Below are 26,630 nucleotides of genomic sequence, written 5' to 3' on the forward strand. Positions count from 1 at the left end.
TGACGGACATCTTCCAGAGGCTGCTCCATCAAAATCCTCAGCTGCTCCATGCCCCATCTACACTAGTCCCACCTGCCTGCGTTTGGCCCATATCCCTCCAAACCTGTCCTATTCATGTACCTATCTAAAAGGTTGTTAAATATTGTAATAGTAACAAACAGTGCGTCACAGCACTGATGTGCTCATGTAGTTCTCCCCTATCAGTGGGGGACCACCCCTCTGTGACTTGTGAAGGACTCACTCCTCGCTGATCTATCAAGGACCAGACAGTCGGAATTTTTTTTTCCCCAGTGTGAAAATGTCCAACACTAAAGGGCATAGCTATAAGGTTAGAGGGGGAAAATATAATGGAGATGTGTGTGGCAAGTGGTGGGGGACTGGAATGCATTGCCAGGGGTGGAGGTGGAGGTCGATATGATTGCCATATCTGTTAGATCGGCATATGGATTTACAGGTAATGGAGGGATATGGATCACTGGCAGGCAGATGAGATCAGTTCAGCTCGGCATCATGTTCGACACCATCATTGTGGGCCAGAGGGCCTGTTGCTCTGCTGTACTGTTCTATGTTCTATGTCTCACACCTCCCTGACCTTGGAAGGTTGCTTGACTTGTAATAAATCATTGTCACAATGGCATAGGAACATTGGAAAGTCTTGGAGTAATACAGCCTGGAAACAGGCTCTTCAGCCCAATTTATTCATGCCGATTAAGCCACCCATGTAAGCTATTCCTATTTGAAAATGTTCTTTCACCTTCTGCAGATTTTAAATGAGGAGTGTTTATGTAATGAAAGCAAAGTGGTGCTTGAGACCGCATATTACCAGAGGACACCAACCTAGTCTGGGGTTTTATGCCGCCTCGGCCCATTGACCGAAATACTGTTGCACCGAATAATGACTTTACCATCTCCTGCTTGGTGGTCTCTCAGTTGTACACACCTTGCATTGCAAGAGGTACTGAAGTAAGTCGGTGAATCCTGCGTAATCTGTTTGGCCAATGCTGCTGAATAGCTGGCTCTGAGGGTTGAAGATTATGAATGAAGATGAATGATTCCTGATTAATAAGTGTTGGTTGGTTGATAAATGATAGGGGTCTGATGTAGTGAGCATTGTCCGAGGCTTGCCGTACATTTGCCTGGATTGGAAATAAGATTACCACACCTGTTTTTAGGGACTATCTTAATTTAATGCCCTTTTCAGTCTTCAGTTCTTTAACTGGCCACTAGAAGGAGCACAAGAACAGTACCTCACTTTCTGAATCTCAGGCTCCGAGACTCCCTAACCTCTCTCTCTCTCTCTCTCTCGCTCTCTCTCTCGCTCTTTCTCTCTCTCTCTCTCTCTCTCTTTCTCTCTTTCTCTCTCTCTCTCTCTCTTTTTCTCTCTCTTTCTCTCTGAATGCTCATCGCATCCAGATGTCCGAGCTAAGCTCTGCAATTGCCACGTGAAACTGTAGCAGTGAAACCTACCTCCTGCTACTGCATGCCAGAGAACAGTGGTGCACCATTGTATGCGGTTACAACACTTGTTTTATCACTGACAGACAGAAAGCTGCAACTCACCGGTATGGTTCGGTGTGGCTGGTGATTTCAGCACAGAACCCAGTTTGTTTGCTAAAACTAAGGGGTGCATTGACCGTTGTGCAATTTCTTAACATTTGTGACTCATTGAACAATTTCCTAATATTGTATTAGGTGAATAGAAAATGAAGAATATGATGCCGTCTTTTCGAATCCATCTGAAAAATGTCTGGCCTGGAAGAAAATAACTGCTTTTGGTTCTAATCTGATCATGAAGGCAGCTTCAGGCTTCATAAAACGGGCTAATCTGTGAGAAGGAACCTGTGAGGCGCTCTCAGCACTGATGTCACAGGCACAGCAAGAACATCATAAGGAGGAGTCAGATTTCACAAAGTACTGTATGAGCAGCGCTGTATGCTAACAGAGTAGGCACTAATCACACAAGGATTCTGCATGGGATGTAAGCAATATGCTGAATCTGAACTGTCAAAAGGATAATGCTAAATTAAACTCTGGTGTTTCATATGGCAGGTTCTGTTTGACTTAGCGAGAAGACATAAAACTGTGGGATTTGAAAAGTATGATTAATGAAGGCCATCATGTATATTGGTAAGTGTTAACTTGCCTTTTGGATTTAAAAACACTGTGATCTTGTTAAGCATTGAGAATGTGTTAACCGTGCTATTATTTGGTGAAAACATACATGACTGAGGAAAGATGCTGATATGTCTTGTCGGAATATTTATGATGCCTGAATTTTGGAAGGGACGATGTGAGCTCGAGCTTGTCATTTAAAATGCAATACGTAATGATGGTGAATAAATTTCAGTACTGTACAAGGACTGTCTCAACAGAATTGGCGTTTTCAGTAATGTTTTAAAGGGGAGAGGGTGGAGGAGAATAAGAAATGATCAGATTTGTTAAGCCAACTGCCAATGCTCACATTAGAATCGTTCCTGCTTTCGAATAGTGTCTGAGAAACATTTACTGCATGGATCCTTATGACATGATTGATCTTGTTATGTTTGTAGTATTGCAAATGCTATTAACCATCTGAGAGCTGATTGTGTTAATAAGTACAATGCTTGAACTCTTTTTATATATTTTAGAAAGTTGCAAAGTAAAATAAAATGTTTTCTTGCTTATTTTAATCTGCATTCACAATTGACTACAGTCTATAAAATTTTATATGTGGTAAGTTACTTCACCACCACAGGGCCACGATAATACAGATACGGTAATGCAGTTCCAATACTTTAGTGCCTACGAAGCCACATTAATTTGAATAGTTTGATCTTTTAACTCTTGATTGCCCCGTAAAAGTTTTTAGGTCAGAATTAATTGAAACTGAAGTAAGCTTTGATTCCTTAACAGGCAATTTGCATTTCAAGATGTCTTTATTCTCTTATTAAAGTTTTTAATAAAAAAAGCATATTTTTGAAAGACTTGTGCGCATGCAAGCATTTGAAAATGTGTTTCCTTTCCTCATAACCTTGCAGATGGAAGATATAAATCACTGACACACACCAATGTGTTGAATGTAAATTGATATTAATAATAAAATGACAGGTTCCTTCTTCTCACTCTACCTATTCAAATGAAAAATATAGTCACGAAGCATATTTTTAACTTATATACATAAGCATATGAAGACAGAGCCACTTTAAAAACTAAGAATTTTATAAAATATCGTTGGTCATTTAAATTTTGAGTGCAATGAACTTTTTTGTCACATCCAATTTCCTTTTCAATTAAAATCAATATAAGTCAAGCTAACAAACTGGTTAATCATTTTAGACCATTGTCTACATGAATTCCCACATGGGTTCAGTATAAGTTTACGTTAAGAGCTATTCACAGTTGATTTTCAATGCTCCGGGTTACAGGGGACATAATGGAGCAAACCTTTGATCTATAATAAGGGTCAGATTCCTACTTTGTCAGACTTAATTGAATATGTAAATGTATGCGTTTTCAAAGTCTTATTTTTTGTTAGTAAATGCATTTCTTTCTTCCATCCTTTAAATGTTTCCAATTATAAATGTTTCATGCACATTCAGAAAGCTAACTGCCAGGCTTTGGTGTACGGGATTGTTTCCTGAAACCGCGTCTTGAGATTATTATATTTACTATTGCTGCTTGCCTTTTCACTGACCAGAGGTTACAACACAAAGATAAGCTTTTTGTTTAAACAAGGCACCTTGGGCCAGACCATATAGCTCAGTAGAGAACTACCAGGCGTCCGCAGTGAGTGGGTCATCAGTGCCTCAGTATCATGCAACATTTGAGAAGATCACAACTAAATTAAATGTTCCTATTAAAGTCCAAATAAAGTCATGAACAAGGACAAAATAGTCCACTCTGTCTTCATAATTGTCTTATAAATGCAAACCAGCAAGTTATTTATTCTGGCCAAGATGTGGCTCATGAAACTTATGAAATTTATCCGCAGAATTGCAAAGTAACTGACCTCCTCATTCACGTTAATGCCCTCCATGAATGTACACCATTCCTATATTTGTGACATACCACTTCTTCAAACTGAACTGCAAGCACTCGTCACAGATTGCAAAACACACCACGATATGTTTGAATCAATTTCTAGCAGGTCTTGGTGTGTCGGGTAATCAGTGACTGGTGCTTGAAATCATCAAGCATGGACCACAGACCTAACTTTTGCAAAGTTCCTAATATGTACAGATTTTCTAAGGATGCAACCAACATCCACATCCAGATCATTAACAAAAAAGTTAAAGTGCATTCGTCTCAACACTTGCCCCTTTGAGGCAAGCTGAGACTTTACCTTCGAGATCCCAAACTATCTAAAGTTACTTTTAGCTAATGAATTTCCAGGCAGTTCTGGCATATTACTGTATCAAAAATACCACAACATGGGCACATAAAACCAAACAATGGGAGAGTTTACTGTGAGTATTATTTCATAGTATACTTGGGGGCATTGACAGTCTTTCAATATTCTGATACCACATTTTTTGTATTATATTTTACAATTTTCTGTGATTTGCTTCACGAGGCCATTTATTGATTTAGCACTTGCATCTTATAAAGATGATGTTAGAGTGTCAGCCTGTGGGCAGCAGGCCAACTGGCCCTTTTGCATTTGTTATCCTTCGTGCCAGAGATGATTTGTCTTGTCGCTGCAATTTGATCTGCCCCATATCATTATTCCCTTAGTACAATTTCACTTGCCATTACCATATAAGTCTTGGATTGTACTGGAGAGATTAGGTTAAGTATTTTACTTCTTAAATGGAGGGTAGATGTTGAAAGAGGAGACATACCTAATAATTGGGAGCAGGCTGCTTGGGAGGCTGGGGAAGATTATGCCTGGCTTGATGGCTCAGATATATTTGCTTTAAAGATTCTGTGTGTGGGCACATTTGGCATTTTTAAGTTTCAAAGCAGATGACATTTACTGACTCTTTACCGAATGGACTCAGTTGTTACCTGAGCTTTTAGAGGCTTGAATTTAGAGAGATAAAGTCTGCCATTATCTGTCCGAATAATGTTTGGTTTATTTTTTTAATGGTGTGTTAATTGTTTCCAATCTCTTTCTATCTCACTGGTTCACAGAATAGCCAATTTGTTTAAAGTCTGTCACTATTTGTTCCTTTCGTGGAAAAATCTGTAGATTTGGTTGCTAAATTTCTCTACATCGATATACTAAAACTCTCGTTTGTTTGTTTGTTCCTGAACTACACCCAAAATGGTACACGATAGCACGACAATTTTAGGCCCACCTTACTCACCATCGTCCCTTTGGTGCTAATGGAAGGTTTAGTTGAAATCGGTGTTATATTTTTTAAGTTATTCACATTTTAAAGTTTAAATCTATCTCCTAGGGAGGGAGGGGGAGGGAGGGGTGGAGGGAGGGGGGGGGGGGAGGAGGGAGGATAAGGGGGGTTGAGGGGGATGGAGTGGGGGGTGAGGGGAAGGGCAAGGAGAGAGAGGGGGAGGGGAGGGGGTGGAGGGAGGGGGAGGGGAGGGGAGGGGGAGGGGAGGAGGGAGGGGGAGGGAGAGGGGAGGGGGAGGGGAGGGGGAGGAGGAAGGGTGGAGGGGAGGGGGTGGAGGAAGGGAAGGGGGAAGAGAGAGGGGGAGGGGAGAGAGGGGGGAAGGAGAGGGGTGGGGGGAGAGGGGAGGGGTGAGGACAGGGTGCTGCACCAATGCAGGAGAGCTTTGGGCCCAACGGGTCCACTTGGTCTAGTAAAATACTGCCGTTTTGCAGGTTGGAAAACATATGAACTGCATGAGAGACTATAGTGAACATATGCAGTACATTATTACAATGATATTTTTAATACTACTGTGAAAAGTAAGACTAATTAATAGAAGGTGCAGTCAGAGATATTGTATGTCATCAGGTCACTATTCGTGTTTGCCCACTGCTTTACATAACTGGCAACAATCCTCTTCTTGGTCATCCATCAAAAATGATGTTTATTCAGCTGAAATATTGTAACCTTGTCCATAATGTGGTAAAGTACGCTGCATAATCCATTCATCATCTGTACAAATGGAAATAAAAGGTAGTACCTGGAAGCATTCAAATGGAACTTGAAATTTCATCACCCAGTACAGGGTCTGTTTGTAGTAGTGTTAAATAAATGGCAGGATTTTATGGAACACTGGAATAGATCAGAACGTTCGGCTGTGCAAATGTTATTTTTAGTAGATGTGAACTGTTGTTTTGAAAGATTAAAAGAAAGGAAACACACAGTGAGTAGGTCATCGGTCAAAGTTCTCAGATGGTCTCTGCTGTGTGAGGCATTTGACTTGGAAAACTGGAGTCTTGCTCTGTGCTCTGTGGTCTAGATTCAGTACATAACATCCATGTGCAAGGCTGTGCTGAGTGGAGCAATAGAAATCTGGAAGACAATCAAGCCCTTAAACTTCTTGGTGGAGCTTAAAAGAGTGCTCCATGACTGGTATAGTGGTAGGGAGGCTGTTTAATAACAAAACTTTAACTCATTAACAAGAATATAAACTGCTAACCTTGACCTTGTGCTGCCTGCTGTTTGTTTTCAAGCCGTGCAGCATTTCACACTAGGTTGGATTTATTCTCATTCACTGTGCCATTAGGTAAAAGGCAAATAATGTATGCTAACTTCTTGTATAGAGGGCAGTGCGTTTGATTTTTCTCTGGCCCTGTGCTCAAAATTTGATTGCTTTGATTAGACCTGCTCCATAAATAATCATCACTCTTCCACCTTTGTGTGATAGAGTGCATGCGCGTGAAGTTTATCATTTGCGTGTCCATGTGCGTCTGTGCTGGCATTTAATAGTGAAAATCAGTCCAATCTTCCACTTCCCCTAGAAACCCATTTGTCAGCAGCATTTCATTTAGAAGACATTAGGCTATTAACAACTAAGCACAGTAGCTCATTGTTTCATTGTTGCTACTACTGAGCAATACTGCTCGAGGTAATGTCCTTTTCAATATATTACCTGAACCAGAGTAAACGCAAACACTGAAGGAATTCATGCAGGTGGACCTTGACTGTTATCTGACTGCAGCAGGCAGCTTTACTTTTGACTTACTTTAAGACCAATTTCTGAGCATCATTAAGGGTATGTGGTTTGTGTCCAGAAGCAATATCAGTGGTTAGTTTTTGGATTTACCCAGATTAATATATTCATATATAGCCGGGGCCTGACAGTAGCTGGCAGGGGTTTGTTCATGAGAGATTGAGAACGTGCAATGTTGGCTGAAGGTTGAATATCACAAGCATGCAATGCAGCAACTTGCATCCACATAGGAAGTCAGTAAAGAGCTCAGAGGTGCTTCATGCAACTTGGTATCAATCAAATTTTGACACCAAATACTTAAGTCCTAGGTGTATTTGCTCACAATTTCTTTTTACATGAAAATGGTGCAGAACAGTCATTCTGATAATATTAGGTCATGTTAGCAATCAATTTCTGGTTGATTAGCAACAACTGAGTATTTCTTGCTGTGATTTACCTTAGCGTGGCTGATGTTAGCTTGATGCCAATGACATCCTGGGCCATGCTGTTCTTGTTTTCATCGATGTCAGCTGAAATTTGAGCTTTTGCGGAGAAATCTACCACTTTCATAGCTGTCCCAAAGAAAAACCTGGAAGCATATTGTGTAGGATTTGGGAGTAAGCAATTGAAATGCTTGCATTTTCACATCAGAGGCCGGCACAAGGTAAATAACTAACTGGAACCCTGTTCACTAATCACAACCTTTTTTTGTTACAATCGCATGTGAGATGAATGTAGCGATCACTGTAGCTGTTTGTAAGTCAGATCGCCATCACACATAACACATGAGTTGTGTGGGAGAGGACGTAACACTGGAGAGTGGGGTAATGAAAATAAGGAGTGTGCAACAGGCTAAAATTAGATATGTACAGAGATCCTTGGCGATTGCAGGACTGGGAGGTTACAGAGGTAGTTAAGATTGAGGCGAAGAAAGGATTTGAAAGTAAGGTTGAGAATATTAAAATTGATGGATTTACAGACCAGAAAGTAATGCAGGACAGCAAACATACGGACAAACAGAACATTCGGAGATGGCCACACAGATGCCATGTTGGAAAGATTAAAAGGAAAGGTAATGGTAGCCCAGATAAATGAACCATACCATCAAAGATATGACCAGGAAAGGGAATTGGGTGGTCAGCATTTTAGTAGGAGCGTAGTCAGATTTACAGCTTATTTTCCCCTTCTACAATCGGTCTGAAGAAGGGTCACGACCAGAAACATTGCCTATCTATGTTCTCCAGAGATGCGGCCTGAGCCGCTGAGTTATTCCAGTTCTTCTTCGTCTTATCTTGTCCACACATGTTAGATATTGTGTTTCAGCCAAAACTGAACACAACTCTTAGCAATATCATTGTTCTCTGTGAGGTCCTCAGCTTTGCATTGGTGCTCCAATAGAGGACATCTCAATAGGTGCTCCATAGTTTGTGGTTCAGTGCCACATATGCAGATGACGTCTTCAGCGTCTATACAACCCCACTTCTTGAGAGTCGCTTTACAACGACCAGTACCAGCTCTCAGTCTGTTGAGGCATTTCCATTCAGCCTAGCTTGATTCGGCACCAGAAGGAGGTTCTTCTTTGGCACTTATGGACATGGATGATGGGAGATTGGCTAGTCTCTCTTCCCATAATGCAATTCTAGTACCTTCAGCTTCAGCATTTGGTTCAGCTTCGTTGAGGAAGCTTTTCCTGAACTTTAGCCGACTCTTTGCAGGTTCATGGCTGAATAGGGGATGTCATAGATCTGTGGTCTGGCAACAGCGTTCTCTACTGCTTGCTGCATGCGACGAATCTCTGGTGGCGCTATACCAGATAGTATGTATAGGCTATCAGTTGATGTTGGTCTAAGACATCCAATGATAAGATGGCAGGTTGTATTGATGGCTGGATCAATCTTCTTAGCATGGGCTGATCTTTCCCAGACTGGGCATGCATACTCTGCTGTTGAGTAGCAAACGGCCAAGACAGTTGATCATAGAGTGGCAGGAATTGTGCCCCATCTTGTTCCAGTAAGTTTGCTGGAACTGTTGTTTCTTGCACAGACTTTTGTCCTCTCAACATGGGTCTTGAAGGAGAGACAACTATTTAAGGTGACTCCTAGATATACTGGGTGATCGCAGTTTTCAAGAGGGGTACCAGACCAGGTGATGTTCAGTCAGTGTTTGGCTTCTCGGTTGCGCAGATGGAATGAACACACCTGTGTCTTTGATGGATTTGCACGGACGTGTTTCCCTTCGTAGTGAGGTGTTAGTTTGTTGAGGCCATTTGAGAGTCGCTCTTCAACAGCATTGAAGTCACTGTCTTGGGCAGCTACACCGAGGTCATCTGCACAGATAAAGCAACATGTACCTTCACTTCTAGGTTGGTCGTTAGTGTAGATGTTGAAGAGTATTGGTGCAAGCACACTTTCCTGTGGTCGTCTGTTCTTGAGTTTCCGCCATCTTCTCTTCTTACTACCCAGTTCGACAAAGAAGTACCTGTTCTTGAGCATCCTTTCAATCAATTCTGTTAGACAGATGTCCTTGGTAAGCTCCAGGATCTTGTGGAGAAGGCATCTGTGGTTAACAGTGACGTAAGCAGCTGAGAGGTCGACAAACACAACACCGATTACTTTCCCTTCCTCGAAACTATCTTCAATGTGCTGAGTGAGGTGGAGTACTTGGCTCGTCGTAGACTTGCCGGGGCGGAAACCAGCTTGCTCTGGGATGAGGAGATCATCAACGTCAGGTCTAACTCTGTCAAGTATCAGGCATTGAAAGAGCTAGTATGTATGACTCAGAAGTGAGATTGGCCTGTAGCTCTTAGGAGCCGATGGATCTTTCCCGAGTTTCAGGAGTGCCAGTACGTGTGCTTTCTTGCAATCTTAGGAAGCTTGTGGGTAGACAAGACAGGTTACTTCAATAATTTCTGTTCTATGCAAGATTCCATCATCTGCAGTTCCTTGCGTGTCTCAGATTTCAAGTGGTGGGTCTCATACACAAGACAAGCTGAGAAAGGATGGGAAGGTGGCGGAATAGAAAGATGTAAGTTTAGAGCCCGGGAAAGAGTTCTTCAGGTCTTTTCCTTGGTCGGATATGGAATGGTGGTTTAATCCGTGATCTAAAACTCCAAATCAGTGTTAGTGCATTTGACCTAAGTTGTGATTTAATGCCCATTTGCATCATCCGCAGACAATACATTCTGTCCCCTTGGACACTGGTATCACTTACCTAAAACTGTCTTTCCACAATTTATGTGAATGGCTAATATTTAAACGGTTGGATCAGCTTGGCAGCAGTGATCTATTGAGAAGGTCCATGTTTAATATTGAATTATGTGCTTTGATTGGTTCATTTGTAACTGTAACTGTATAACCAAAACACAACAATGCTTTCAGAGTGAGTGATTAAAATCTAATTCACTGGCATGTAATAAAATATCCTGTTGGTCAACTGTTTAACTGTTGTCAACTGTTGGTAACCTTGTTTTTTTACTTAAAATATAGCACTTCAGGTAGCTGCTAGGTCTTTAAAGTGCTGAGGCAGCAGTTAGTTGTTCTGGGGCTGAAGTACATGCATGAGTCTGCAAAACTAAATTCAATTTGTTCTGCACTAAATAAAATATCCCAAGGCACAAATGGATTTTATGTTGCAGCAAATAACATTAAATCAGGCATAGACTATTTTGAGTTCATTGTTTTGTTTAGGAGAAATCGTTCACAATGAACAGTGTGATGTGGTGCTGGTGGTGGTGGTTAGAGAGTGGGAGAAAGGAAGAGAAGAAACATTATCTAACTTAATTTCTAAATGAAAAATAAACAGCTCCAAGGAATGGTATCCAACAAGACCATTAACTTGTCTGTTCCCTTTGCTAATGTTGATGGACATTAAACATATTTTCAAGAATCTCTAGTTTTTATAGACACCTTTGGAAGTTTGCCACATATTGTGATTATAATGTAAGTTACTTAATGTGGAGCACAGAATAGATTCTATTGAAATCTTTTCCAAATATCTTAAATCAAAACAAGACAACAGCCTGTTGCTATGCATTATGTGTGCTATGGTCTTTTTATTTGCATTTTTAATGATTTTGTTTTCCAAAAGACAAACATTTTGCGAGTGAGCATGGTTTTGCACTCTCTATGAATAAAGTCTGGATAGGGGGGAAAGGGTCACCTGTAAAAGGATACCATACTTAAAATGCAACCATTGCAAGTCTGCCTGCTGGGTCCACAATTTTATTTCTGATCTATCTTAACTCAGCCGAAGCCTGCTTCTGTCAGTTAAAGGAAAGCAAGTGATATGGCAAAAACAAAGCCTCTCTGGAAAAATACCATTGCTGAATGTGCTGGAGTGCACAGCAAAAAATATTGCTGTATAAAATAATGTCGCATTGATATGGAATACTACATTTTCATCCATTTTCATACCTGGTCATGAATTATAACCTCACTTGTATCAGACATCCATTGATTTTGTACACAACTGTATATCTATTTTTTTCTGGAATAAACATAAATCTTTTTGTTGTTACATTTTGAATTTCCAAACTTACAAGACATTCTGCAAAATTGTTGTTGTGCTATTTGTTTACATTTCACAGTCCTACTTTTCACTGATTTATGAAATCCATTTACACCTACAAAGATTTAATGAAAAGCATGTGATTTGCGTACATTTGGAACACAGATGCCTAGACACCCTTGGTAATCTAAAATCTGAAGGTTTACTGAATCTGGGCCAAGGATTTCACGCCTTTCACCAAGGCATTCTGTTTGATGTATTCACATTAGGAAGCCTGATGTGGGAGACAGCAAGCGCTGACCTGATTTTTTCCTCTGGCTAAAGTTTTCACTGACGATTCCGATCACTGTGTCATCAGCCATATTGACCAGAGATGTTCCACATTCAATGTTAGAAGCATAGAATGGTAAAAACATTCAAGTCCCACTGAATATGTGCCAGCTCACTGTAAGATTAACGCAGCTAGTCCCATTTTCCTACCTTTTTCCCTGGAGCCCAACAATTTTTTTTACCAATTGTGTTTCCGTTATAAGATCCGATTCAACCTGCTTCCAACCCCTTGTCGTGCAATACATTCCAGATGCTAACCATTTGCTGTGTGCAAAAAAAATCCTTATGTCACCTTTGCCACTTTTTACAATTGTCTTAAATCTTTGTCAGGTTAATGACCCTTCCACCAATAGAAACAGTGTTCCTCCACTGTGTCTAGACCTTTGTTATTTTGAACACCATTTCACATTGCTTTGCAATCTTCTGTACCCCAAGGACAACAATCCAGCTTCTCTGGGCTTTGCAATAATGTAAGTTCCCCATTCTTTCAACCGCACTAATACATTTCTTCTGGACCCTCTCCAAACCCCTCACATTCTTATGTACAGTGGGTTGAAATGGATACAATTGGACTTGTCTCCTTTATATTTTGGCATCACAGACCAGAATAAACGTATTCTCTGATATATTCCCAGTCCTCCTAAGGATCAGGTAGTAAGGATGAGACAGTGGATGCTGTGGCCTGGATTTCAGCAAGGTGATGATGGGAATATAGGGACAATTAGTGGGATAACATTACTCTATGAGTCACTTCAGCCGCCTTCCGTGTGGCAATGAAATATGGGAATATGATGAATATGAAAGGATGGTGATTTTGAGTTTGTTTAGTGCTATGAGAAAATGGGAGTTTGGATGACTGGAACTGAAGTGGAGAGTTTGGGGAAAGACTGGTATGAAACCGGTGACAAGTTGTTGACAGACAGCAGAGAAGAAAGGGAGTTTAGGAATGATAAATGGCAGCTGCTTGTGAAAGGAACAATTTAAAGTCTTGGCTAAAATAAGAACTGGAATGGGAAGTTGTGTGGTAACAATTTTACCAGATTGGGGTGATAATCCAAGAGGTAGTAGTGAAGAATTATATCTATCCACAGAGTTAGGAATAAAAACTCTGCAAATGTTTGGAGGTTGGAATTAGACCAGGGGATTGCCTCACTCAGAAGAGGCAATGATAAAGGTCTGAATAGCTAACCAGCTATGGTGTGCTTATCATTCAATCTCACTTCGAGGCAGTCTACCATTCTCCTCTGGGTCCTTTACTTTTTTTTTATAGCTTAGCAGTGGTCAGTACCTGAGTCTCAGTCAAAGGTCGCTTGAAAGATGGAATGAACTGTTTCAGAAGATTTATCTCCTGATGCACTTCCTCAACGAAGTGTTCTATTTTCCTCAAATAGAAAAAAAGAACTTCCCCATCCAAATTCACATTGGGGTTTGTGCTTGGAAGCTCATACAAGATATATTCTTGAAGGTATCATTCATGGCCTCCTGCCTGTGACATTCCCAAACATTGGTCAAAAAGAAAAAGGAAGTATATGTAAGATACAGGAAGATGAAATCAGGCAGGGCCTTTGAGGAATATGAAACAAGTAGGAAAGAATTCAAGCGGGCAATTGGAAGAACCAAGGGAGGCCTTAAAATGCCTTTGGCAAATTGGATTAAAGAATCTCCCAAGGCTTTTTATACATCATTATGAACAAGAGGATAACTAGATAGAACCACTTAAGGATAAAGGAGGGAATTTATGTTTGTAGTCAGAGCTTGCAGGTGAGATACTAAATGAATACTTTGCATCTGTATTCACCAAGGAGAAATACGTGGAAGATAAATGATCAGCCTTGGGCAATACCAGTATGCTAGGGTAGTATGCGATCAAGAAGGAGGTGGTACTGGGTCTCTTGAAAAGCATTAAGATTGATAAATCCCACTGGCCTGATAGGATCTATCCCAGGTTAATGAGAGAGGCAAGAGAGGAGAGCCACAGCTGAGGTCCTGGAGAATAGGAGAGTAGCCAATGTTGTTCCTTTGTTTAAGAAGTGGATATAATTCAGGAAATTATGGGGCGGTGAGCCTAACATATGTAGTAGGGAACATTCTTGGGATAGGATTTATGTGTATTTGGAAGAGACTGGGTTAGTTAGGGACAGTCAGCATGGTTTTGTACACAGCAGGTCATGACTTACTAACTAGATTGGGTTTTATGAGGAGGTGACAAAGGTGATTGATTGATGAAGGTAAGGCAGGAGATGATGTCCGCTTGGATTTTGGTAAGGCATTATAAAACTCCTTCAAGGTAGGCTGTTTCAGAAGAATAAGAGGCCAGGGATCAACAGTGGTTTAGTAATTTGGGTTCAGAGCTGGTCTACGTAGAAAATGGAGGGCTGTGGTAGAAGGGTTCTGGAGGTCTGTGACCAGTAATGTTCCGCATGATCTATTCTGGGAGCTTGGTTGTTTGTGATACATATAAACGACTAGGACGTGAATGTAGATCATTTGGTTAGTAAGTTTGCATATCAGACCAAAGGTGGTGGAGTTGAAGACAGTGAGGAAGGCTGTCAAAGAATATGCAGGATAAAGCGCAGTTTCAGGTATGGGAAGACAAAGTTTAATTCACGGTGTTGCATTTTTTGAGGAGAAATGCAAGAGGAAAGTATATAGTTAATGACAACATCCTTAACAGCATTGATGTACAGAGGGATCTTGGGGTCCAAGTCTACAGCTCCTTAAAAATAGCAACATAAATAGATGGAGTTGTAAAGAAGACATACGGTGTGCTTGCCTTCATCAGTTGTGTAATTGTGTATAAGTGCCAGGATGTCATGCTGTAGCTTTATAAAAATGTGATGATGTCATATCTGGAGTAATTTGTGCAGATCTGGTTGCCCTATTACAAGAAGGAAGTGGAGGCTTTGGAGAGGGTGCAGACGATTTTCACCCAATTGTTGCCTGAATTAGAGAATAATGGCTATAAAGAGTGGTTGGACTGACTTGGATTGCTTTCTCTACATCCAGACACAATTGCCCAATCCATTCATATGTTGGAGACTATTATCCAGCAATGTCCCCAACTGGAGAGTAAGTCGGCGCTTCATCACCTCACTGATTTTCAAGTGCCAATGAAGCATTCTTTATTCAAATTTAAATTAATTTATGACTAAATTAAATAAGCTGATTAAGGATATTTCAATTTCAAATGATTTGTTTTGTGTTATTCATAATGGAGCCCTGAAGACTCATCTGTCACACTAGACATACTCCCGGCGATGTCAAAACAATTCTTAAAAAGTTGGCAACTCCTTCTTGGTTGTTTCAGTCGACACTTTACAGTGGTTTCTATTAATTCATCTCCTGTTGATTTTAATCTAATCGACTGTTGCTGAGGCTAGATTAATTCTTCTTTTATAAATTGATTATAAATATGGATAGGATTCCCTGAGTCCAAACCTTCCAACTCACCAATCTCTTTTATCGAATAGTGATAGGCCTGGATTGAGTGCATGTGGAGAAGATGTTTCCACTAGTGGGAGAGCCTAGGACCGGAGGCCATAGCCTCAGAATAAAAGGACATACCTTTAGAAAGGAGATGAGGAGGAATTTCTTTAGTCAGAGGGTGACGAATCTGTGAAATTCATTGGGACAGATGGCTGTGGAGGCCGAGTCCATGGATATTTTTAGTATGGGTGTCAGGGGTTATGGGGAGAAGGCAGGAGAATAGGGTTGAGAGGGAATGATAGATCAGCCATGATTGATTGGCAGAGTAGGCGGGATGGACCAAATGGCCTAATTCTACTCCTAGAATTTATGAACTAATAAAGACCTTAATGTTTGCTCTTTACAAGTTTACAGCACTTCTGAGAACTAATTCTTCATATTGAAGCAATGTGCCCCAAAATTTCCCGTTGGATCATCTGTAACTCCCAGGTTGCATCCCATTTGTTGCATGCTTATCAGCTTTCTGAACCTTGGTGCCCTGGTTACTTGTACCAGATTACCTGGGCAATTCATCAGAATTTTCATCACGAATGAATGCACATGCTTTCAGATTGAATTATGCCTCAAAATACAATGAAAATATATTAACTCGGATGTAAATGTGGCAATTGGGCTCATCTCTTGCAGGGCAAGACTGGCCCCCTATCAGAGAGATGTTTGCTGAGCTCTGCTGTCTTTCCATTTGAGTTCATTTGTGTCACTGAATTGCAGATTTTCCGGCAAAGATTTCTTGAGTAAAACTGCAGGAGCACGTCATAGCAAAAGGAAAAGGGTGGGGATAAATAGAGGTATTTCCCCTTCTCTCCATCCCATCCAGAATATAGAAAGGATTCCCCGAGTCCAAATCTTCCAACACACCATTCTCTATATGAATGGATGATCCATGATAATCCATGATAAATTGCGCCCACTGCAGTGGAATTGCATTCCCTCTTCTCCCCTTTCATTAGTCCATAAAGATAATTTCCTTTGAGATTTCCTAGCCTACTCCCCCATCTTTACCAACACAATCCTTTCACGTGGAACCCTGAGTAGTGAAATACCAGCCCTTTTGCCTCTTCCCTTCCAACCATCTGGGTTCTTTCTATCAATTTGCACTTCTTCCAATTTGGTGTACTGTATTCAGTGCTCCAATGGAGAAACTGGACGTGATTTGAGTGATCACCTCCATTCAGTTTGCATGGCAAATGAGTTTCCAGTCACGTCACACTTTAATTCTCAGTACCACTTGCACACTTTGTTTTTCCCCGATTTTGCCTGCAATTCCTTCAGTCTAATATGCACATATTGGCCCTGCACTTCCTATATCTCACTTTCAAAAGTCTATGATTTGCTTGCACCCCTTGACCTGCTTGCAGCTACTCTCTATTAACCCTTGCAAGATTCAGTCTAATGCCAGGTATGGCTGGACCTCTTTGTTTCTGCATGTTGAAGTAATTGTCACATTTACAACTTTGACTTGCAACTTATCATACATATTCTCCCTGGACCTCCTCTCTCTGCAACCAGAAACCTGCTTGTTTTTTTTTCAGTTATCTATTTCTGGTAAAGAGTCCTTGACCTGAATCAGAAGGGTCTCAACCCAAAACCTCACCCATTCCTTCTCTCCAGAAATGCTGCCTGTCCCGCTGAGTTACTCCAGCATTTTGTGTCTACATTGACTTCTCCGCACTGATTACTGAGCATTTCCAGCAGTTGCTTTCAGTGAAAGGATGCTGGCATCTTTTTCCACTCTGAGATATTTGTAACCTTAGACTCACACTCAGCCTGAAGAAGGGCCCTGACATTGAAGTGTCCTGTCCATTTGCCTCCACAGATGCTCCCTGACCCGCTGAGATCCTCTAGCAGTTTGAATGTTAGGTTAACAGTAGCATAGCTGACTCCAATCTGCTCCCTAAATTGCCCAGCAGTTATACCATTGTAAATAAATTGGTGGCAGTGGTTTAAGAGGACCATTGCTAACTTTTCAAGGTATAAAAATCATGATAATGATGTGTATTCAGCCAGGAATTTCGTTTAGTTCAGAGATACAGTGCAGAAACAGGCCCTTCGGCCCTCTGAGTCCGTATCGACCAGCGATCCCTGCACATTGACACTATCCGACACACACTGGGGACAATTTTACACTTATACCAAGCCAATTAACCTGCAAACCTGTACATCTTTGGAGTGTAGGTGGAAACCGAAGATCTCGACGAAAACCCACGTGGTCACGGGGAGAACGTACAAACTCCGTACAGACAGCACCCATAGTCGGGATCGAACCCGGGTCTCCGGCACCTATAAGGCACCAACTGTACTGCTGCACGACTGTGCCACCCATAATAATTCAAATCAGAGTCATAGGAAGAGAGACAGAAGCATATTCCATTTTAGATGTATTTTACATAGAACATTACCGAGGTACAGTGAAAATATTTTTTTGCGCACTAACCAGTCCCATACAGTATTTCACCATCAAATAGTACATCACAGGAACAGGCCCTTCGGGCTTTGATAGCTTTGCTGAACATGATGCCAAATTAATAATTTCTGCCAGCATGTGAATATATATTCCCTGCCAGCCTTGCCTATTCATGTACTTATCCAAAAGCCTCCTAAATGCCAGTTCCACCACCACCCTTAGCAGTTCATTCCAGGCACCTATCGCCGTCTGTGTACAAAACTGTGTAAAAGCCCTGCACGTCTCCGTTAAACCTCTCCCTTAGCTTCTTTGCCTTCTTGTGTTCTATCTACTTGTGTTACTACTTCAGGGAGCTTTTGACCTGGATTCTTGGATTCCTCTGTACATCAATGCTGTTATGGGTCTTACAATTAACTGTACACATTTGATCTTCCAAAGTGCAACATTTTACATTTGAGCACATTAAATTCCATCTGCAATTTCCCTCCCCATATCCATAATTGTTCTATATCTTGCTATATTTTTGAGTTGTATGCAAATTTACTAACTAACTCATCTGCATTCTCATCCTAGTCATGTATGATATCACAAATAAAAAGTCCCAGCACAGATACCTCCAGCCAGAATGACAACCCTCCATCACCACCCTTTGTCTTCAATGAGTAAGCCAGTTCTGAATCCAAACTCCCAACCTCACCAGAAAATAGGGGCTGTGGGACATGATAGAGCAAATAACAATGGATGTTTCTTCGCTGTGCCTACGATCTTCCAATGTTTCAGTAGTATGGAGTGGGCAAATTGTCCAGTGTTTTATTATATCATCGTCTGTATCTCTCATTTCCCTTTCCCCTGACTACTCTGAAGAAGGGTCTCGACCCGAAACGTCACCCATTCCTTCTCTCCAGAGATGCTGCCAGTCCCACTGAGCTTTTTGTGCCCATCTTTTATTATATCGATCTGTCTCTGACCAGCAGATGGCTCTATTCAATTTTGTACCCATTGATCAATACCTTTAGGAGATGGAATTTAAATATAATTTAGCATTTTATATTTACCTTTCATGTTCAGCTATTTCACTGTTTTAATTCTTTGCTGTTCTGGTGTGGTTATCTTCTGTTCTCATTCTAAAACATTTAATCATTACGTTTCATGCCCTTAACTAGATAGGTAGATTTGCAAATTGCAAGGAGGCCAAGAAGGGCCGGTTCAGGATCATGGGAAAGATTTTACGAATGAGCAAGACATTGGCACTAGAAATATAACACGAGAAAACGTGAGGTCATCCACTTTGGAAAAAAAGACTAAAAAATTAAAATATTTGTGCTGCTGCATGTGTGCTGGGACTTTTTATTTGTGATATCATACATGACAAGGGCCGAATGGCCTCCTCCTGCACCTATTGTCTATTGTCTATTACAGGCATTAGCTTTAAGGTTAAAGGGGGCAAATTTTAAAGGAGACTAGGCCAAGTGGGCCCGTTGGGCCCGTCCTCGTAGGGTTTCCATTGTAACCGGGAGGGGGGGAGGGAGTGGGGGATGGAGGGAAGGGGGGAGGGAGGGAGGGAGGGGGGGAGGGAGGGGGGAGGGAGGGGGGGAGGGGGGGGAGGTGGGAATGGTGGGTGCGGTGCCTTGATTGTGCTGCCAGTGGTGATGGTGGCGGCAGGTACGATAGTGGCGTTTAAGAGGCTTTTAGATAGGCACGTGAATATGCAGGAAATAGAGTGATATGGATCATGTGAGATTACATCAGCATGGCATAATGTTTGGCACAGACACCGTGGACTGAAGGGCTGTTCCTATGCCATACTTTTCTATTTACTTTATACTAGGTTCTAGGGATGGGATGGGAGGCATTGAGTTCCTGGAAAACTGTCTGTTTCATGAATTTTAGGTAGCACAAAAATTCATCGTCTGCATGTATATAAAGAAATGAGGGATGGAAATACATTTGTTGTTTATTTATTTACTAATTTTTGTACATTAATTCCGTGAGTGCAAATTTTATTCCATATCTCAAATTTGAGGTAGCTATTTGTGAAATCTGTGAGGATGAATTTCATTTACTTAAACAGTCCTAATGCGGGGACTATCTATTCAAATCTATTTGAATGGAATGTAACCTCAAACGTGGCACAAACGGAAACTAGATGTCTTAGTGACAGCAGAAAGAGTTGGCACACAGGTACAGTAAGTAATTAAGGCTCATGGAATATAGGCCTTGATTGCTAGGAGTATGGAATTTAACAGTAGGGAAGTTTTGATGCAACTTTACAGGGTACTCCTGAAATGATATCTGGAGCACCATGCACATTTTTGCTCCTCGTATTTGGTAAAGCATGTATTTGCATTGAAGTCAGTGCAGAGAAGATTCGCAAGATTTTGTTTTGTGCAAGTAAATAACCTTGCATTTTACCACTTTGTGTTCCAACTGCCATGTTGGCATACAATCATTCATTTTGTGTCCATAGTCCATATTTGAGGCACAGTGGCGCAGTGGTAGAGTTGCTGCCTGACAGCATTAACGACCCGAGTTCGATCCTGACTATGGGCGTTGTCTGTATGGAGTTTGTATGTTCTCCCTGTGATCGCGTGGATTTTTTCCCGGGTGCTCTGGTTTCCTCCCACATTCCAAAGATGGGCAGTTTGTAGGTTAATTGGCTTCTGTAAATTGTCCCTTGTTTGCAAGATAGAACTAGTGTATGGGTGATTGTGGACTTGGTGGGTTGAAGGGCCTGCTTCCACGCTGTATCTCTAAACTAAATCAAACCCCGGTTGATCCTGACTACAGGTGCTGTCTGTATGGAGTTTGTATGTCCTCCCTGTGACCACACGGGCTTTTTCCGGGTGCTCCAGTTTCTACCCACATTCCAAACACATAGAGGTTTGTAGGCTAATTGGCTTCTCCAAATTGTCCTTAGTGGGTTGTACCAGAATTAGTGTATGAGTGATTGTTGGTCGGCACTGAAAGGCCTGTCTGTTTTCATGCTGTATCTCTAAAATAAAATTCCCGCATTCTGAGCCTATGTTTCTGTGATGCCGCAAGGGGCAAGATTTTCATTGTACATTAACCTCGTTGTACTTGTGTATATGACAAGAAATAAATACTTGGAATAATTTAAACCTCTGGTTAGTTCTGGAGATGAAGGGATTGACTGTGAAAAAGCTTTGAGTAGTTTGGGTTTATACATAACAAAAAGACGGTTTGGGTTAAGGCACAATTTAGTTGGTATAATACCAATGTTTCACAGAGACGCAAATGTAAGAATAATGAAGATTTAAATTGCCAAAAAAACAGGATAAGTGTAAAACATAGCTGAAGATGATTAAGAGTCAACAGTTGAAATGCTTAAATTATTTTGTAATAAAGTATCATGTCTTTAACATCACATTTGTCAGTGTGTGGGTTCTCTCAGAATACAACTTAAGGCTGCATTAATCCTTTGAGAGCTTTGTTAGGGAAGGTTTTTATATGAAGTTAGGGCAAAGGGTAATGTGGTGAACAGAATACATTGCATTAAGGCAATCAGTCAGCTTAGTATTACAGAAACAATGGACAAAACTTGGTCCCATTTTCTGGATCGGCCTTATTCTGTGATTTCACCCTCCCCCCCTTGTCATATTTTATTCCATTTCCACCAATTTAATCCTAATATTACTCGCAATTAGAAGAAATAAACTTAATTGGGTTCTTCATAATTAAGCTTATATTTTTAAAATATTTAAAATTTTTATTATAGGATTTAAATTTATTTTCTTTTATAATACCTTTTTGGTGACCAAATCTCCATGTTTTACATGGAACATAGAACACTACAGCACAGGAATGGCCCACAATGTTTGTGCTAACCATGATGCCTAGTTCATGGTATCAAGAGGAGTGACCAGAAGTCTGATCAATGTAGTGGGTTCTAACATAGAGCATTATCGTTCATTGTGCAGAATTAGGCTATTCGGCCCAGATAGTCTACTCTGCCATTCAATGATGGCTGATCTAGCTTTTCCTCAACACCCCATTCTCCTATCTTCTCCCCCAGAACCCCTGACACCCTTACTAATCAAGAATCTATCAATCTTCATCTTAAAAATATCCATGAACATGGTCTCCACAGCCGTCTGTGGCAAAAGATTCCACAGATTCACCACCCACTGACTAAAGAAATTCCTCCTCATCTCCTTTCCAAAGGTACATCCTTTTATTCTGAGGCTATGGCCTCTGGTCTTAGACTCTCCCATTAGTAGGAACATCTTCTTTACATTCACTCTATCCAGGCCTTTCACTATTCGGTATGTTTCAAGGTGAGGCCCCCCTTCATCCTTCTAAACTCCAGTGAGTACAGACCCAGTGCTGTAAAAACACTCATCATCTGTTAATGCAATCATTCCTAGGATAATTCTCATAAAGCTCTTCTGGACCCTCTCCAATGCCAGCACATCCTTCCTTAGTTATGGGATCCAAAACTGCTCTTACTACTCCAAATGCTGTATAAAGCCTCAGCATTACATATGTAAAAAGGAACTGCAGATGGTGGTTTAAACCAAAGATAGACACAAAGAGCTGGAGTAACTCAACGGGACAGGCAGCATCTCTGGAGAGAAGGAATGGGTGAAGGAGACCCTTCTTCAGATTGGTTAGGGATAAGGGAAACGAGAGATATAGACGGTGATGTGGAGAAATAAAGAACAATGAATGAAAGGTATGCAAAAAAGTAACGATGAGAAAGGAAACAGTCCATTGTAAGCTGTTTGTAGGGTGAAAATGAGAAGCTAGTGCAACTTGGGTGGGACAGAAAGAGAGGGAATGCCAGGGCTACCTGAAGTGAGAGAAAATCAATATTTATACCATTGCGCTGTTAGCTGCCCAAGCGATATATGAGATACGGTTCCTCCAATTTGCATTTAGCTTCACGTCAAAAATGGAGGAGACCAAGGACAGAAAGGTCTGTGTAGGAATGGGAAGGAGAATTAAAGTGCCCAGCAACCGGGAAATCAGGTTGGTGTTCCACGAAACAATCGTCCAGTCTGCATTTGGTCTCGCTGATGTATAAGAGTTCACATCTTGAACAACGGATACAGTAGATGAGGTTGGAGGAGATGCAAGTGAACCTCTGCCTAACCTGAAAGGACTGTCGGGGTCCCTGGACAGAGTCAAGGGAGGAGGCATAGCGACAGGTGTTGCATCTTCTGCGGTTGCAGGGGAAGGTACCTGGGGAGGGAGTGGTTTGGGTGGGAAGGGATGAGTTAACCAGGGAAATGCGGACGGAATGATCTCGGCGGAAGGCGAAAAGGGGTGGAGATGGGAAAATGTGGCTAGTGGTTGGGTCCCGTTGAAGGTGGTGGAGATTTCGGAGGATTATGTGTTGTATGCGATGGCTGGTGGGGTGGAAAGTAAGCACTAAGTGGACTCTGGCTCCGTTGTGACTAGGGGGAGGGGGAGCAAGGGTAGAGCTGTGGGGTACTGAGGAGACATGACTGAGGGTCTCATCTATGATGGGAGATGGGAACCCCCATTCCCTAAAGAATGAGGACATCTCGAATGTTCTTTTATGGAACACCTCATCTTGGAGGCAAATGCAGTGTAGATGGAGGAATTGGGAGTAGGGGATAGAGTCTTTGCAGGAAGCAGGGTGGGAAGAAGTGTAGTCAAGATAGTTGTGGGAGTCAGTGTGTTTGTAAAAGACATCATTCAATAGTCTATTTCTTGTGATGGAGACTGTGAGACCAAGAAAGGCGAGGTAGGTGTCAGAGATGGTCTAAGTAAATTTGAGTGCAGGATGAAAATTGGTGGTGAAGTTGATGAAGTCCATGGGTTCTGCATGGGTACAGGTGGTAGCACCGATGCAGTCATCAATGTAATGGAGATAGAGTTTGGGGATAGGGCCAGTGTATGCCTGGAACAGGGATTGTTCAATGTACCCTATAAAGAGGCAGGCCTAGCTGGGACCCATGCGGGTGCCCATGGCTACGCCTTGGATGGAGGAAGTGGGAGGAGTCAAAGGAGAAGTTGTTGAGGGTGAGGACCAGCTCTGCTAGGCGGAATAGAGTGTTAGTAGAGGGATATAAGAAAATAACTGCAGATGCTGGTACAAATCGGTTTATTCACAAAATGCTGGAGTAACTCAGCAGGTCGGGCAGCATCTCGGGAGAGAAGGAATGGGTGATGTTTTGGGTCGAGACCCTTCTTCAGACTGAAGTTTGTTCAGTTAGTAGAGGGAAATTGGATGGTTCTGCGGTCGAGCAAGAAATGGAGGGCTTTAAGGCCTTCCTGGTGGGGAAGGAGGTGTCGAGTGACTGAACGTCCACAGTAAAGATGAGGGAGTGGGGGCTCGGAAAGCGGAAGTCATTAGAGAGACAAAGGGCATGTGAGGTATCTTGGACATAGGTCGGGAGAGATTGGACCAGGGGGGGATAGGATGGAGTCGAGGTACATGGAAATAATTTCTGTGGGACAGGAGCAGGCAGAAACAATGGGTCTGCCAGGGCAGTTGCGTTTGTGGATTTGGGGGAGAAGGTAAACACGGGCTGGGTGGGGCTGGGAAACGACAAGGTTGGAGGCTGTGGAAGGCAGACAGCCAGAAGTGATGAAATCAGTAATGGTGTTTGAGATTAAGGCCTGGTGCTCATCTGTGGGATCATGGTCCAAGACTACGTAGGAGGAGGTGTCTGACAGTTGTTGCCTGGCCTCAGCCCGGTAGAGGTCAGCGCGCCAGACTACCACGGCACCTCCCTTGTCAGCGGGTTTGATTATAATGTCAGGATTGCTGCAGAGTGAGCGGAGGGTTGTTCGTTCAAAGGGGGGGAGGTTGGAGTAGGGAAGGGGAGTGGAAAAGTTGATGTCACGCCGGCAGTTAGGAATAAAGAGGTCTGGAGAGGGTAGAAGGCCATTCTGGGGAGTCCAAGAGGAGGGGAACTGGTGGAGGTGGGAGAAGGAGTCGTCACTGGGTGGTGAGGACTCCTTCCCATAGAAAAAGGCACGGAGGCGGAGGCGACAGAAGAAAAGCTCTATGTCATAGCGGACCTGGAACTCGTTGAGGTGGGGGCGGAGGGGAATGAAGGTGAGGCCTCTGTTGAGGACGGGACATCTGTATCATAAAGGGGGAGGTCAGGGGGGATGGTGAAGACACGACAAGGGTGGGGGTTTGGGGTCAGAGGAGGGCTGGGGAGTGGATAAAGGCCTAGGCGAGGTCTGGTGGGGGGATGGTCAGTGTTCAGAGAGGAGGGGGGCATGAGGACTATTGTATGGGTGGGACGTGGTCGGGGTAACCTGGTTAAAAGAGGGGGAAGGGGAAGACCCATCACTACTGAGGTTCCCTACAGGTGTGGGGGAGCATTCGGCCCCAGCAGAGTCAGGCCTCATCTTCGTTCCCCTCTGCCCCCACCTCAACGAGTTCCAGGTCCACCATGACGTAGAGCTTTTCTTGGAGTGCAGCGTGGAGCTTGTAGGTCTGGTGCTGAGCCTGGAACTCAGGTGAGGCGGTGAGGTGAGAACTCAGTATTACATCCCTGTTTTTATATTCTAGTCTTCTCATTATTAATGCTTACATTGTATTTGCCTTCCTTACTACTGATTTGACATGCAAATTCTGGGAATCCTGCCAAACCATTAACCTATGATGAGCATTTGTCGCCATTGGACCTGTACTCGGTGGAGTTTAGAAGAATGAGGGGGAACCTCATTGAAACATATACAATAGTGAAAGGCTTGGATCGAGTGGATGTGGAGAGGATGTTTCCATTAGTGGGAGAGTCTAGAACTAGAGGTCATAGCCTCAGAATTAAAGGATGTTCTTTTAGGAAGGAGATGAGGATAAATTTCTTTAGTCAGAGTGTGGTGAATCTGCGGAATTCATTGCCACAGAAGGCTGTGAAGGCCATCAGTGGATATTTTTAAGGTAGAGATAGATAGATTCTTGATTAGTACAGGTGTCAGAGGTTATGGGGAGGAGGCAGGAGAATGGGGTTAGGAGGGAGAGATAGATCAGCCATGATTGAATGGCGGAGTAGACTTGATGGGCCGAATGGCCTAATTCTACTTTTCCTTATGACTGATGACTTTATGACCTGCACCAGCATTTCCAAGTCCCTTTGCACCTCCGATTTCTGAATTCGCTATTTTAGAAAATACACCTTTATTCCTACAATCAAAATGCACGACTTTGCTATGCCTTATTCCATCTGCTACTTCTTAGCCCACTCTCTCAACCTGTCCTTCTGCAGAGTCTCTGATTTTCTCTACACTACCTGCCCCTCCACCTATCTTCGTATTATCTGCAAACTTGGCCACAAAGCCTTCAATTCCCTCATCCAAATCATTAATATACAATGTGAAGAGTAGCACCGACCCCTGCGGAACTCTGCTAGTCACTGGCAGCCAACCAGACATTTATTGCCACTCTTTGCCTTCTGCCATCCAGCCAACCTGCTATCCATGCTAGTATCTATCCTCTGATACCATGGGCTCAGCAGCCTCATGGTATCAGAGGGCGGGCTTCCTTAGCAGCCTCACTTGCGGTACATTATCAAAGACCATCTGAAAATCCAGATAAACCACATCCTCTGACTCTCCTTTCTCTATCCTGCTTTTTATTTCCTCAAAGAATCCAGTTCGTCAGGCAAGATCTCCCTTTCATAAACCCATGTTGACCGGCCTATTTTATCATGTGCTTCGAAGTGCTCAGAAACCTCATCCTTTATAATGAACTCTAAAATCTTCCCACCACTCTACTGCTCCACTCCCTTCTTGAATAGCGGAGTAATATTTGCAATTTTCCAATCGTCTGGAACCACTCCTGACTCCAGTGTTTCTTGAAAGAACTAATGCCTCCACAATCTACGAAGCAAACTCTTTCAGAACCCTGGGGTGT

General features: G+C 42.4%; 1 protein-coding gene across 5 annotated transcripts in view; it reads left to right on the forward strand.

The window, feature by feature from the left end:
• Positions 1-26,630, forward strand: part of LOC144605749 (zinc finger protein 385D-like) — a 435,063-nt gene that overhangs the window by 161,168 nt on the left and 247,265 nt on the right. For 3 of the 5 annotated variants that reach the window (XM_078421269.1, XM_078421295.1, XM_078421305.1), the window contains exon 1: positions 1,367-2,127. The exons of 1 other annotated variant lie outside the window; for it this stretch is intronic. In XM_078421269.1, coding sequence (XP_078277395.1) covers positions 2,106-2,127 — 22 coding nt within the window. In that variant the 5' untranslated portion in view covers positions 1,367-2,105. Of the gene's footprint in view, positions 1-1,362; positions 2,128-26,630 lie in introns of those variants that run through there. One more of the 5 variants, XM_078421325.1, reaches the window with a different exon arrangement.

The sequence above is a fragment of the Rhinoraja longicauda genome, chromosome 2, assembly GCF_053455715.1.
Source record: "Rhinoraja longicauda isolate Sanriku21f chromosome 2, sRhiLon1.1, whole genome shotgun sequence".
NCBI lineage: Eukaryota > Metazoa > Chordata > Chondrichthyes > Rajiformes > Arhynchobatidae > Rhinoraja > Rhinoraja longicauda.